The sequence below is a fragment of the Callithrix jacchus genome, chromosome 7 (assembly GCF_049354715.1).
Source record: "Callithrix jacchus isolate 240 chromosome 7, calJac240_pri, whole genome shotgun sequence".
Classification (NCBI taxonomy): domain Eukaryota; kingdom Metazoa; phylum Chordata; class Mammalia; order Primates; family Cebidae; genus Callithrix; species Callithrix jacchus.
In genome coordinates this window covers 113,072,320-113,088,865 of record NC_133508.1, presented here as the reverse complement: position 1 = coordinate 113,088,865, position 16,546 = coordinate 113,072,320, and the positions used below count along the sequence as shown (strand labels likewise).

At 35.4% G+C, this 16,546-nt stretch overlaps 1 protein-coding gene across 24 annotated transcripts in view; it reads right to left on the bottom strand.

Annotated features, from left to right (window-relative positions):
- The window catches only part of MSH4 (mutS homolog 4), a 296,009-nt gene that overhangs the window by 194,307 nt on the left and 85,156 nt on the right, over positions 1 to 16,546 (bottom strand). For 2 of the 24 annotated variants that reach the window (XM_035251919.3, XM_035251920.3), the window contains 2 exons: positions 12,157 to 12,331; positions 10,526 to 10,614 (listed from right to left, as the gene is read on the bottom strand). The exons of the other annotated variants lie outside the window; for them this stretch is intronic. In XM_035251919.3, the coding sequence (XP_035107810.2) occupies positions 10,526 to 10,614; positions 12,157 to 12,331 (264 nt within the window). The remainder of the gene's footprint in view (positions 1 to 10,525; positions 10,615 to 12,156; positions 12,332 to 16,546) is intronic. 24 annotated transcript variants of the gene reach the window in all.

Genomic DNA, 16,546 nt, shown 5'->3' with positions numbered 1-16,546 from the left:
CACAGAATGGATCATCAGAAAATTGGTTGCTCCTATACAGAGTACATATATAGAAACTGCTGGAACCTAACAAAAAATACTGCCTGAGGGGTAAATTACATTTTTAAAATAAATAATATAAATAGCTATTTAAAATTATGCCTTAATTCTTAATAAACTAAACTTCAGGATACCCAGAAATAATATTTAAAATGGGAATGTAGAAGGCCTTTAGATATTTGGTTCTTGAATAGCACTTCAGGACTATAAATATACCTAGAAAATTCTTATTTCTCCTCTTTGCCTGAGTAGGCAAACTACATAATAAAAACTACGCACTAGGAGACAATCTGGTAGAGGTGTGTAGGATACATTGAAAAAGAGAGAGAACTTACTGCATAGTCCTAATGACAGAGGAATCAGCATTTTTAATCTTAACTTTTTATGTAAACTCTTAGTGAGTTTCCCAGAAATATAATCCCTTCAACTCATAATAGCAAGCAACTCCAGATTCATTTTTTGCTTTTAAGTATAGGAAAAATGAGTAAGATTTTATGAGGTAGAATAAGATTATCACATATTCACCCATCTATCTATTTGGTACACTGATCAATTGCCAATTAGTCTATTATTAAAATTAAAAAGTTATTGAATACCTACTGTCATCTATGTTCCAGGCCTCAAAGCTTGTGTTTATGTATCTATGGGGACTACCAAAGTGAATGTATACCTCACATGATTACAGAACTCAGGGAGCTTAGGGTCTAAATGGTTAAAAAAAAAAGGCTTCTTTATAAGCAACTGATTATGGTAATTATGAAGAGTACCATAAAACAGCCACAAAATTCTCAGAGAAAGGGTAATTAACTTCAAGTTCAGCCCCAAAAAAGCTTAAATAGGAAAGAGTTTTGGAATAAATCCTGATAGAAAAAGAGCCTAGAAGAGAGGGTATTCCACAAAGGAAACAGCTAGAGCAGGTACATTAGAAAGCATGATACACAATCAGGTCAATATAATAAAATGGAAAGTAATTAAATGTAGTAATAACAATCAATTCCATTTTCAAGATTAAAATTGCAGAAATGTAGATATGTGAAATTGAGTGATATGATGTAAAGTTTGTGTAGAAAACAAAGGAAAATCATAAAGCAGACGCCAACAAGTTTTATAATCACATAAAGACTGATTAAGAAGGCAAATCCTTGACAATCTAGTCTGGTACCTAGTATCTCAGGCAATTCTAATGTAGGTAATTCTAAAATATATTTTGAGAATTACAGAGGACTTTTTACACTAGACAAAGGAGTTCAATTTTTACTTCATGAGAAATCACTAAAAGTTTCTGAGTAGGCAAACTACATAATAAAAACTACGCACTAGGAGACAATCTGGTAGAGGTGTGTAGGATACATTGAAAAAGAGAGAGAACTTACTGCATAGTCCTAATGACAGGTGATTAAGAAAAAGGATCTGTATACGAATTTGGTGGGTCTCTGGGAGACTTACAGATGAAGAGATAATTTTTTAGAAGATGATATATTTAACTTTGGCCTTTAAACATAGATTAACATATGAAGGGGGAAATATGGACAAAAATATATAGATTCAGAGTTGAACAAAAATGATGATGGAAGCTGTGAGATAAGATGAGATCACCAAGTGTAGATTTTAAAAAGAAAAGAAACAAGGGCAAAAATCTTAGAAATTTTTTGTTCAGTAAGTGAAATAAGAAAAAGTACTGATGATGGCTTGGTGCAATGGTTCATGCCTTAATCCCAGCACTTTGGGAGGGAGAGGTGAGTGGAATGCTTGAGCCCAGGAGTTTGTTTAAAACCAGGCTGGGCAACACACCAAGATGAAAGGAAAGGAAAGGGGAAAGGAAAAAAAAGGAAAGAAAAAAAGGAAAGGAAAAAGTAAAGAAGAAAAAGGAAACAGGAAAAAGGAAAGGAAAGGAACTGATGAAGAAGGGAAAGAAGAAGTAATCAAAGAGGTAGGAGAATGAAAACTTCCAGGAGAGAATAATTCCACATAGCCAAGAGAGGGCAGAATTAAGATAAAACAAGGGTAGTGTCAAGTGCCACAGAGAGATCATGGAATATCAAAAGTGAAAAGAAAGACAAAGGATTTTATAATTAGTATTTAAGAGAAAAGTTTCAGTGGAGTAATTACAGTAAGACTCAGTGTAAACATGAGAAATGAAAAAAGCACGCATAGGTTACTTTTGATAAGTTTGTAGTAAAAAGAAAATGAAATAATAGTTTGAAAAGTGGAGTCAACAGGAAGAATTTTAGGGGAGAAATCTAGGTATACTCAGAAAAAGGAAAAGCCTGTGAAGAAAATATTGAAGATGCAAGTGAATAAAGGAAACTGAGAAGTAATACCTCAGTGGAGATTTAAAAAAATAGTAGAAAAGTTAACCTTAAAATGTTTGAAAGACAATCTCTTCCTCTGAGATAAGAGGGAGGAGAGATGGTAGAAAAACAGAAATATTCAAAACAAGATTTTGAAGGAGGGAAGGTTCAAGAACTCATCAAGATGATCTCAAATCTGTTAAAAGTAGGAGGCCGATCATCTGTACAGAGTGAGGTAATCAAGAGCTCAGGAAGAGTGAGAATGTTTTAAAAGAGTTATTGTTAAAGAAGCTAAATAATAAATAAGAAAAAAATACAATTCTCATCACACACCGTGGCCTGTTGTGGGGGTGGGGGACAAAGGGAAGGATAGCATTAGGACAAATATCTAATGCATGTGGGGCTTAAAACCTAGATGATGGGTTGATGGGTGCAAAAAACCACCGTGGTACCTGTATACCTATGTTAACAAACCTGCAAGTTGTGCACATGTATCCCAGAACTTAAAGTATAACAATAAAAAAAGAAAAAAATAGAATTCTGAGTATCAACAAAATGGCAAAGTAGAAGCAATCTGCCTTTGCTCTTCCCACAGAGAACCAAAAGCAAACACCTGGAGCACAGATTAACACAAGCAACATCTCAGAAGCCAAGTATGAGGCTGAAATGACACCAGGGACATAGAGAAATGAAAAACTCTGAGCAGACAATAAAATAAAGTTTTCTATCTTTGATGTCCTTGCCACATTCTGCCAGGCACCATGCACAGAACATTCCTCTCAGTCTCATTTGTTCTATTCTTGAAAATGTGAGATTGAGATGGATAGTCCGTTTCCCCATTATCTTGGGTTCCCTTTCAGAAAAATAATTCCTGCCTCAACCCACAGAAAGCACCACTAGTGCCTGGAGGGAGAAGCCCCCCTGAGGGCAGCTAAAGACAAAGAGGGGAGTGGAATTAGAAACTCCAGCTTGTAAAACTACTACTCATTTCAGCCAAAGGAGACACCAAATCAGAGTAGCTGTTCAGCAGCACCAAACTATAGAAAGCAGATGCCACAGGTTATCTGGATATGAACCCCTAGCCAGACTTACCACATAGGTGAGGTATCTCCTCTAAGAACCCCACCATCTGAGATGGGCAGTACTGCAAACATTTGCCAGAGCTGAGGAAAATCTGGGCTTAAGGTGCCATCTAGTGCTGAAAAGGAGACAGCAATCTTGATTAAGGAGAATCACAGGCAACTGCAAAGAATCTCTAAGCAAAAATACAACCTAGAAAGTCCAACAGCGAGACGGTAAAGATAAACTAATCCTTCATTGCAAAAACATAAATATACATCCCACAAGGAACAACAGCAAACAGGAAACTATGACCTCCCCAAATGAACAAAGCAAGGAACTGGTGATCAATACCATGGTGAGATGGTGATACATGAGCTCTCAGATCAAGAATTCAAAATAGCAGTTGTAAGAAAATTCACTGAACTCAAAAACAGCATAGAAAAAGCAATTGATAAATTTATTAGAGAAATTTAATAAAGAGATTAAAGTTGGCTGCACATGTTGGCTCATGCCTGTAATCCCAATACTTTGGAAAGCCAAAGTGGCAGATCACTTGAGGTCAGGAAGACCAGTCTGTCCAACATGGTGAAACCCCATCTCTATTAAAAGTACAAAAATTACCCAGACATGGTGGTGTGCACCTGTAATCCCAGTAAGCTACACAGGAGGCTGAAGCAGAAGAATTTCTTGAACCCAAGAGGCAGAGGTTGTGGTGAGCTGAGATCACACCACTGCACTCCAGCCTGGGTGACAGAGCAAGGCTCTGTCTGAAAAAAAGAAACAAACAACAACAAAGCAGATTAAAGTTTTAAAAAATCAAATGGCAAACAGAGTTGAAATCCTGGAACTGAGAAATACATTTGTTGAACTATAAAAAAAAGTACAGAGGCTCTCAAAAAAAAAAGAAAGAAAGAAAGAAAGAAAGAAGAAAGAAATTGAGCAGAAGAAAGAATCAGTGAGATTAGCTAGGCACAATGGCTCATGCCTGTAATACTAGCACTTTAGGAGACTGAAGCAGGCAGATCACTTGAGGCTGAGAGTTAGAGACCAGCCTGGACAACATGCCAAAACCCCTTCTCACTAAAAAAAATACAGAAATCAGCCAGGCATGGTGGCACATGCCTGTTATCCCAGCAACTTGGGTAGCTGAGGCATGAAAAATACCTGAATTCAGGAAGCAGAGGTTGCAGTAAGCCAAGATAAAGGCGGTGTGGGGAGGAGAAGGGGGGAGGAAAGATGAAAGGAATAGAGAGAGACTGAAAGATATATATTTTTAAAAACACCTTGAAAGAGCAAATCTAAGATTCACAGGTGTTCAAGAGAGGATTGAGAAGGAGCAAAGAGTACAATGCCTATTTAAAGAAATAATAATGGAAGACCTACCAAACCTAGAGAAATATATAAATAGCCAGGTATAAGAGGTCACAGAACATCAAATATATTAAACCCAAATAAGACGACCCCAAAAATATAATAATCAAACTCTCAAAGGTCAAGGACAAAGAGAATCTTAAAAGCAGCAAGAGAAAAAAAGCAAATAACATAGAAAGCAGTTCCAATTCATCTGGCAACAGATCTCTCAACAAAAACCATATAGACCAGGAGAGAGCTGAACAACAGATTGAAAATGCTAAAGGAAAAAAATGTTACAAATTGAGAATACTATACCTAGCAAAACTTTCCTTCAGATATAGAGAGAAAAAGTCTTTCCCAGACAAACAAAAGCTGAGGAAATGCATCATTACTAGGCCTATCTTATAAGAAATGTTAGGGCTGGGCTTGGTGGCTCATCCCTGTAATCCCAGCACTTTGGGAGGCAGAAGCAGGCAGATGACAAGGTCAGGAGTTTGAGACCAGCCTGGCCAATACAGTGAAACCCCATCTCTACTAAGAATACAAAAAAAAAAAAAAAATTAGCTGGATGTGGGGAGGCATGACTGTAATCCCAGCTACTTGGGAGGCTGAGGCAGGAGAATTGCCTGAACCAGGGAAGTGGAGGTTGCAACGAGCTGAGATCAAGCCACTGAACTCCAGCCTAGGTGACAGAGCAACACTCTGTCCCCAGCAAATAAATAAATAAAACAAGACCTAACTATATGCTGCTTACTAGAAACTCACTTACCTATAAAGTCATGCACAAACCAAAAGTTAAAAAATGGAAAAAGATATTCCAGATAAATGAAAACCAAAAAAAGAGCAGGAGTAGCTATGTTTATATAAGATAAAACAGACTTCAAGTCAAAGACTGCAAAAAGAGACAAAGAATGTCATTATATAATGATAAAGGGATCAATTCAGCAAGAGAACATAACAATTATAAATATATATTCACCCAACACTGGACTATCCAAATATATAAAGCAGAAATTCATAGATATAAAGAGAGATGTAGACTGCAATACAGTACTGGTAGGGGTTTTCAACATTCCACTCTCAGTAATAGCCAGATCATCTAAACAGGAAATCAACAGTTAAACACTGAAGTTAAACTACATTCTAGACTGCTTGGACCTCACTGATGTTTACAGAACATTTCATCCAACTGCTGCAGAATACAAATTCTTCTCATAAGCACATGAAACATTCTCCAGGATAAATAATACATTAGGCCACAAAGCAAGTTTCAGTAAATTCAAAAAAGTAGGAATCATATGAAGTATATTTTATTCCAAAATGGAATAAAACTAGAAACCAATGACAGGACAAATTTTTGGGAACTATACAAACACATGGAAAATAAACAACATGCCTCTGAATAATCAATGGGCCAATAAAGATATTAAAAAGAAAAAATTTAAATTTCTTGAAAAACATACACAACATACTAAAATCTATGACATACAGCAAAAGTACTGCTAAGAGAGAAGTTTATAGCAATAAACACCTACAACAAAAAAGTAGAAAAATTTCAACAAAACAGAAAACCTAATGAGGTACTTCTCAAAGCTAGGAAAGTGAAAGCAAACCAAACCTAAAATTGGTAGAAGAAAAGAAATAATAGAGATCAAAGCAGAAACAATTAGCTGAAACTAAAATAAATACAAAAGATAAATTTTTAGCTAAAGACAGAAGACCCAAAAAAATCAGAAATGAAAAAGAAGACATAACAATTGATACCACAGAAATACAAAGGATCATTAGAGTCTACTGCAAACAACTATATGCCAACAAGTTGGAAAATCTAAGAGAAATAAATAAATTACTGGAGACATACAACTTACCAAGATTGAACCATGAAGAAACGAATGACAAGATTGAAGCAATAAAAAAAAGTCTCTCATCAGAGAAAAGCTCATAACATAGGGAGACCCCCATCTCTGCCAAAAAATTAAAAATCAGCCTGATGTGGTGGTGTGTACCTGTGGTCTCAGCTATTTGGGAGGCTAAGGTAAAAGGATTGCTTGAGCCAGGAGGTGAATAAGCAGTGAGGTGGGATTCTGCCACTGGACTCCAGTCTGGGAAACAAAGCAAGATCCTGTCTCAAAAAAAATTTTTTTTTTTTAAAGAAAGAAACAAAAGGAAAATAAAAAAGAAAAGAAAAAGTAAATAAAAGCCAGTACCTGATGGAAAAAAAATCCCACCAAATAACCCAATTGAAAAACTGGAAAAACATCTGAATAGACATTTCCCAAAAGAAGACATACAAATAGCCAACAGGTGGCAGGAATGTAAATTAGTTCAACCTTATGGATATTTCTCAAAAAACTAAAAGAACTATATATATATACAAATATACATATATATGTATATATATATATATAGTTTTATATATACATAGTTATATAAATAGTTTTATATACATGGTGATATATAGTTTTTTATATATATATATAAAACACCTGTACCTATATGTTAATCACAGCACTATTCACAATAGCAAAGTCATGGAACCAACCTAAATGCCCATCAACAGGTGACTGCATAAAGAAAACTATGGAATACTATTTAGCCATAAAGAAGAATAAAATCACATCCTTCACAGCAACATAAATGGAGTTGGAGGCCATTTTCCTAAATGAACTAACTCAGAAACAGAAAACCAAATACTCCTTGTTCTCACTTATAAGTGAGAGCTAAACAATGGGTACTCATGGACATAACAATGGAAATAACTGTCACTGGGGACAAAAGGGGGAAGGTAGGAGGGGGCAAGGGTTGAAAATTATCTATTGGGTACAATGTTCACTATTTTGCTATTGGGTACACTAGGAACCCTACTCCCATCAGTATGCAATATACCTATGCAACAAACAAGCACATATACCCCACAATCTAAAATAAAGTAAAATAAAAATAAAAATAAGCAATTTGGCTAAACTATTGCAACTAAATCGTAGTTGTGAGAAGGGTCCCTTAAGAACAAGAAATGAGTTCATTGCTCCACTGGAAGAAGAAATTCAGGGAAGTTTCTTGGAGAAGTTCACATCTGAGCTAGAGAAAATGACAAATAAAAATTACATGGATGAGGTAGAGGAAGGAGAATGAAATTCTTAGCAGAGAAAACAACTAGCTAGACCAATTAAAAAGAGAGACAGTGAAATAGGTTAAAAGTGAAATAGAAGAGGTTGAAAAACAAACAAACATATAGGTAACAAGTATATGAAAAAGTGTTCAACATCACTAATCATTAAGGAAATATATACCAAAACCACAATAAGATTTCTTTCTCCTAGTTAAAAGGCTTTTATTTAAAAACCAGACAATTAAATGCTGGTGAGGATAGAGAAAGGGGAATGTGCATACACTGCTGACGGAAATGTAAATTAGTGTTGCCCCTATGAAAAATAGTATGGAGGTTCCTCAAAAAACTAGAAATGCCACTATCATATGATCCATCAGTCCTACTGCAGGGCATCTATCCAAAAGAAAGAAAATAAGTATATCTAAGGGATATTTACACTTCTATGTTTACTGCAGAACTATTCACAATAGCCAAGATATGGATCAACCTAAGTGTCCATTAACAGATGAATGGATAAAGAAAATGTGATACATATACACAATGGAATATTATTCAGCCAAAAAGAAATGAAATCCTTGCATTTGTAGCAACATGGATAAAGAATCATTACGCTAAATGAAATAAACCAGACACAGAAAGACAAATACCACATATTCTCCCATTCATATGTCTGAGCAAAAACAGTTGATCTCATAAAAGTGAAGAGCTGATTGATGGTTACTAGAGGACAGGAAGGGTTTAGGGGAGGAAGGAGATGAATAGAGGTCGGTTAATTCGTACAAAAACACAGTTAGATTGAAGGAATAAAGTCTCGTGTATGATAGTTCAGTAGGGTGACTATAGTTAATATGTGTTGCATAGTTCAAAATAGCCAGAAGGTAAGAATTGGAACATTTCCAACATGAAGTAAAATGTTTGGGCCAGGCGCGGTGGCTCACGCCTGTAATTCCAGCACTTTGGGAGGCCAAGGTGGGCAGATCCCTGAGGTTGGGAGTTCAAGACATGCCTGATCAACACGGAGAAACCCCGTTTCTACTAAAATTACAAAATTAGCCAGGCGTGATGGCGCATGCCTGTAATCCCAACTACTCGGGAGGCTGAGGCAGTAGAATCACTTGAACTCAGTGGACAGAAGTTGCAGTGAGCTGAGCTTATGCCATTGCACTTCAGGCTGATCAACAAGAGCAAAACTCTGTCTCAAAAACAAAAGATAAATGTTTGGGGTGATGGCTATCCCAACTACCCTGATTTAATCATTTCACATTGCATGCAAGTATCAAAATATCACATGTACCCCCAAAATATGTACAACTATTAAGTACCAATTAAAAAAAGAAAAAAATCACAATTATCCAGTAAAATATTCAACTAAAATCAGAATATATGAATTTGCAGTGGTTAAAATTAGCTTGTTTTGAATATTTTTCAAACATCATTAGGAGAACCAAAGCCTGCTAGAAGGCTAAAGGATAGGTGGTTCATAATTGAAATGTGGTAAGATGAACTCTAAAGAGTTAGGTAGTAAGAGCTTCTTCAGAGTACAGCACAGTTAAAATTTCTGATGAAGAGATTCAAATAGATAATTAGGCAAGTGAAGTCACAGAGACTAGAGGAATTCAAAAGGCAGATGAATTAATAAAAACGGAAGACAGGTTAAGAAAGAGTGACGGACATAGAAAATTGTAAATGAAGAAAATATCACACTGCACCTAGACCAGTTTACTGAACACATTGGATTTTTAAAACTCTATAAAGCAACTGGGCATGTTGGCTCACACCTATAATCCCAGCACTCTGGGAGGCCAGGGCCCCTGGATCACCTGAGGTTAGGAGTTCGAGACCAGCCTGGCCAACATGGCAAAATCCCCATTTCTACAAAACATACAAAAAAAAAAATTAGCTGAGCATGGTGGTGGGCTCCTGTAATCCCAGCTACTCAGGAGACTGAGGCAAAAAAATTGCTTGAACCCAGGAGGCGGAGATTGTCATGTACTGAGATCGTGCCATTCCACTTCAGCCTGGGTGAAAAGAGCAAGACTCTTCCTCAAAAAAAAAAAAAAAATCAACGACAAAAACCCAAAACCAAAAAACACTTACATAAAACAAACTGAAATTTAAAAATTTTCCAAATTTTGAGTCAACAGATGTGAGTTTAGTGTTGAACCTACTGCTTCCAAACAAATCACTTAACCTCTGTGAACCTGTAAAATTAAGAGTAGAAATAACCCTTTTTAAATCTTTTACTATAAAGACCTAACTACTTTATAAAGAGTTATGAGGTTTACATGTCATGAGTAGAAAAGCTTTGAAAACTATAAAAAATATATAATTATACAAATATTGTACATAGTAATTTTTATTTTTAATGCCCACTTACAATAGATTTATTTTCTCATCATTAAGTTCGTATAGCAATAATTATTTTAGAAACTGAACTGTTTAACTTTTATCTCCTAGCCTGTTAGCTGATTTGCTGCAAGGATTATAATAAACCAAACCAAAAGAATTTTAAGAAGTAAAAAGGATTTTCTTTGTTTAGAAATTAGGTTTTTATTTTAAATATTTTAATTATTGTATTATTTATTATATATTTAGATCAAAGGCCATAATAAAAATCTACAATAAGGGTATTTTTTTTAATTCAAAGAACAATGAGAACGAAGTTTCTTACCAAAATTTGTCTTGTAATTTGAGTTGTGATTTCCTTGGCATCCAAGACAATTGATGGTGGAAGTGAAGATACCTCTGCAGCTTTTAATCCTAAAATTATTTGTTTTAAATTGGATTCAATATTGTTACTGCTGGTATTTTTATGCTTGTTTTAACTAGTATTAACCTTTTATTCACAGATTTAAACTTCCCTTCTAGAGGCATTTCTGAACTACACCATAATTCTTGGAATTAAGCTTTCTAAAATTCTGGATGGCAACTTACCAATTAATAGATTTAATTACTTGTCCAAGACATATGAGGCAAATTAGAATATCAGTTAACTCTTAATATATCTCTGAGACATCAGGAATAAAAAAGGTAGTTAGTAAATAATAACATTGAAATTCCAATTGCAAATATAGTTAACAGAAGGTCAAAAGGCATAAGAGTTTTGCAGGGGAAGATAATATCTAGTCACAGAGATAACACTGCAGTTAAACATTCACCCACCCAAATCAATGAAACAGAAATTTCTCAGAAGATATAACAGTAGGTGAGTACTCTATATGCAGTATAGAGTATTCAATTATATTCTCATGTTTTTAGAGCTTAATTTTATTGTATAAATGCCATATAGGCTTTTTACTATATGCCAATAGTTTACTATATTTATTGCTTTAGAAGTAATAGAAGCAATATCAAAATTTACTGAGATGTTAGTAATTGCTAGGTACTGTGCAACACAACTCACATTTGATAATTCATTGAATTCTTGTAATTCTACATATATGGCAAATTATACTCATGTCATAGATAATAAAATTGAGGCTTATAAAGTTTAAACATCTGATATAAATAAGTTGTCCATTTGATTTTCCATTTTAAATAGCAAAAGAAAGATTTTTTTTCCCCTCAAAGGGTCATATCCATAGCTAAAATAATTTCTGAAACTTACATGTACAGATTAATTGAAAAGTCTCTGAATCTATGAGATTTAATGATTTAGACAGAAAGTATCTAATCAAGTTTAAGACTATCTAGCCAGGCACGGTGGCACATGCCTGTAGTCCCAGCTACTCAGGAGACGGATGCAGGAGACTCACTTGAGCCCAGGAGGTGGAGGTTACAGTGAGCCAAAATCATGCCACTGCATTCCAGCCTGAGCAACAGAGTGAGACTCTGTCTCAAATATACATACATATATATATATACATAGTTTATATGGTTTGGTAATAGATTCCCTTTTAAGATTTTAGATTTAATCAAGTACTCTGAACCTGAGGAAAACAGAGGAAGGACCCTACTACTGAAAGAGTGTGTAGAAAATATATAATTTTCAAATAATTATATAACATGCAAATATAAACTAAATTACATTTTTTAAGAATAGAAACTAATACTTCTAGGGTTTTCAGTTGTCACTGTATTTTTACAGAGTTACTGGTTCATACAAATTTAAAGAGATTTATATATATAGATATAAATATATATAATGAGTTTGTCATAGAAAATACAATCTAAGAGAATATAAGCACTCAAAAGAATGGGAAAGTCTGCTTAGATTGACAGCCAAGTAAAGAAGAGACGAAAGTTTGTCTTAGGAAAATATATCATACTTGAATGTATAGGTATAATTTTTATATGCAGTACCATAATTTTTCTCTTCTGTGAGTCCCTTAGAAAGTTTGTAGGTATACAAAATTGCTTCTTTATTTCTTGAGGTATTCTGTACATGTTGAACTTCAAAATGCATGTTTTCTACATTAGGATATAGGGTATCAATATAGCATAGTTCCAGGAAATGTGTAGCAAACAATGTAAATGCCTGGAATATATAACAGATGATGAACATTAGTACTTCAAATATTAACTAAAAAATTCTATTTTAACTATATGAATATAAAATTTTAGTCTAATTTTCCAAGTAGCTTGGCAAAGATGTAGGAATAAAACTAATAATTTGGAGGCTAACACTATCAATCCATTTTTAAATGTTCTGAGATTTTATATTAAATGAAGACATGTTTATTATGTTTGTACACAGACATGTATGCCACATTACAGGAAAGAGAACAAAACTAAAAATAAAATCTTAAGAAATATATCTGAAGATACTGAAAAGATGTTTACCAGAAACAAAGCTGTGAATTGAGGTAATCGTTTATTAGCGAGGTAACTCACATGCAAAAAAATCATAATTTTTCCTCAATTTTTAAAAAGCTTCACTATAAAAGTAGCCTCCCTCCTTGTAAGTAGGTTTTGGCAGTGAAATCAGGAGATTATTTTAGGTATGTGAAATTCCAAAAGTTTTCAGTTTTTAGATTTGCATTGTGTTTGGGTTAGGCACTGGTAGAGGAAATAGAAAGACTGAGAACACCAATTAAGATAATGGTTCTCAAACATTAGTAATCCCTTAGAGAGCCTGCTAAAGATGCAAATTCTTGGTACATATCCCCTTAAAAATTCTCAATCAATAGTTCTAATGTGGGGCCCCAGGAAATGGCATTTTCCATAAGTACTTTGGGTGATTTTGATGAAAGTGGTTCATGTGATTTACAGCCAACACAAGATTTCCAATCCAGAAGTTACTAAGGCAGATAGAGATCTGAATAACTAGTTATGTTTTATGACATTACCAGTGACAAATTAGGTAGGTGATCAGTGAAAATTTAAATATTAAGACAGTAAAAACAAATTAATGGGCAAAATGGCTATCAGCTGTGGAAGGTAAAAAGCAAGGGAAGGAATAATTTTGTATATGACAGAAAAATAAAAATTTTAAATACCTACTCAACAAATCAAAAGGAGTATAAAACAAAACCAAATTTATAAAGCTACAGGAAAATATTTAGAATACAGTAAACCATTTAAAAGCTAAAGACCATATTCAATAACAATAATGTCCTTAAAAGTTATGTGCCAAACCAATCTATTATAGTAACTTTGTAAACTCTATTTCAGGTTAAATCAATTTAGCAAATAATTATTCAGACCCTATATACTACAAGGATTGTGCTAGGCACAAAGGATACTGTGTTAGAAAATAATGATTAACTTTAAAATAAGTAGCAATATTACATTTTGACTAAATTATTTATACTAGAAAATAATATTGTAAAGTAATGCTAAAAGCACTATTCTTAAACTATTGTAGAATACTTTGAAAACAGATACTGTATGCTTCAACCCAGGAGGTGGAGATTGCAGTGAGCCGAGATCATGTCACTGCATTTCAGCCTGGGCGACAAGTAAAACTCCATCTCAAAAAAGAAAAGAGATACTGTATTAGATGGGTTCTCCGGAGAAACAGACCAATGTGTGTGTGTGTGTGTGTGTGTGTGTGTGTGTAAAGAGATTTATTATACGAAATTGGATCATGCAATTACGGAGGCTGACAAGATCCAAAATATACATACAGTGAGCAAGCTGGAGACCCAGGGGAGTTGATGGTATAACTCCAGTCTAAATGCCTGTAAGCTCTAGACTCAGAAAGAGCCAATGTTTCACTTGAGTCTGAAGGCAGGAAAGAACTAGTCATTCAGATTGGAGGCAGTCAGTTCTCTCTTATTCTTGGAAGGATCAGACTTTTTATTCTATTCAGGCTTTCAATTTATTGGACGGGACTCATCCACCCTAGGGAAGACAATATGCTCATTCAATGTACCAATGCTAATGGTAATCTCATCTAGAAACACCCTTACAGATAAACCAAGAATGTATGACCAATGCCTGGGCACCCCACAACCTTGCCAAGTTGACACATAAAACTATCCATCAAAAATCCACCCCTTGTAAACTTGGCATCTATAGGCATCTCCTTATACCACACTTAATCTAAAAATGAAGATGAAAACAAGGTTGTACTTCCCTCTAATATGATACAACTATGTTTAGTACAACTGAGAAAGCACTAACCCTTTTTCCAGAAAAAGACGTAACGTCCTTGAGTGATGTTAATTCTTCTCCTTGATATATCATAACTTAAATACTATAATGTGAAATTAGAAATACTTAAATAATACGATGTGAAATCAGTACATCTTATGTTACATTATAAGATACTAAGAGAAGAAAAAAATATGTATATATACACAAAAAAACATACAAAATAAAGAAAATAATCATGACAATTACAGACAGTCCTTATTTCTGTAACTAGTAACAGAGTTATAGTTGGTAATTACAACTACCTTTTCCTATTACTACCTATTCTGTATTTCCTTTGCCTTCAGCAAGCCCTAGTTAGTCATAGCTCTTTATTTAGTAGGGTGACCCAAATCTTCCTTCCTGAAAGGTCTTGGCCATTCATAATTCTGCCTGGATTGGGTTGTAGTTTTCCATTAACCTTTAACACAGAGCATGATAGAACTGAGATACCCTAAGGAATCTTCTGCATTCCAGACATATTTTTCCTTTATTGCATTGTGGAGTAGCAGTCCAATTTCCCTTTGCCTGTTGATTCAGAGGCATAAGATAACCAAAGTGGCTGAGCAGGAGGTGTCTTAAGTTCCAGGTCAAAAAGTTATCACAATGTCTCTTGGTGAAAGCATACTTCCTTTGGAACTAAGACCTTTCTTGGTGAAAGCATACTCCCTTTGGAACTAAGACCTCTAAGTCAGCAGAGCAAGGCTGTAGAAACCGGAAGCAGATATTCTGCCCTTGAGTCACTAGGGATAATGGTGAGTGATGCCACTTCCATTTCCACTTCTTGATTCCTGGACCCATGAATCCTGGCAATGGGAGAAACAGCATTGTATTTTGGAAGCCGATTCAAAGAATATACAGCCTCTGGAAAACCTTTCTCTAGTTCTGAAACATACTGCCACTTAGCTGGTGGTGTAACCGAGTCCTTGTAAGACTATTCCACTCTTCTATCAAGCCAACTACTTCAAGATGGTTGGTGAACACAGCAAAACAGTGAAATCTATGACCACAGACCCTTTGCAGCATGGCATTTGCTGTGAAGTAAGTTCCTTGATCAATGGCAGATAAGGCATTCTTTTAAGTCCATGGATGTTAGTTTTGGCAGAAGCATTACACATAAAAAAGGCAAACTGATGTCCCAAATAAGTGGCTATTCCCATATGAATATAATGGAGGTGGTCCAATGGAATCAACCTGCTACCAGAGAATGGTGCCATAAAGAAAACTCAATGTTGGTCTCTGCTGCAGGCAGACTGGGCACTCAATAATGGCCATATCCAGGTCAGTTTTGGTGAGTGCAGGCTCCTGTTCCTGATCTCATGCATAAAACTTCAATCCTTGCCACCATGGTCACTTATTCACAAGCCCATTGGGTGATGACAGAGGTACTTGGGGAAAAAGGCTGGCTAGTATCCATATGAGTCATCCCATTTACTTGATTTTTAAAATCTTCCTCCACTGAGGTTATCCTTTGGTGATCATTTCCATGGGACACAAGTATCTTAATGTATTTTTCCCATTCAGAAAGATATATTTTCACACATTCTTCCTAAATTTCTCCATCACCAGTATTCCAATTATGTGCCCTCTGAGTCCCTGACCATGTAGCCAACTATTGGCCTCAGCCCATGAATCAATATACAATTGCATGTCCTGCAATTTCTCCTTCCAAGCAAAGAGAGCCACCAGATGTACTGCTCAAAGTTCTTCTGACTGGAGGATTTCCCTTCAGCATTTTTCAGGGAAAGGGGCTGTAGTGCTGCAGCTGTCCACTTTTAAGTGGTGCCTGCATGTAAAGAACTATCTGTAAATCAAGCCAGGACTTCTCCCTCTGTCAACTGCTCATAGGGAAGTCCCCATGAGGCTATAGTTGCAGGCTGGAATAGAGAAGACAGTATAGCAGGAGTGGAGATTATGGGCATTTAGGGCACTTCTTTATGTATATTATTTGTGCCTTCAGGGCCTGCTTAGACCTGCTCATGTAGATATCATTTCCATTTGATGAAGAAGTGCTGCTGTTCATGCCCAACTTTACGGCTTGGTAGGTAGGATAACACCTAGTACATGATGGGCAGCTCAGGTAGTATGGTAACTTGGGGGCCATAGTTAAGTGTTT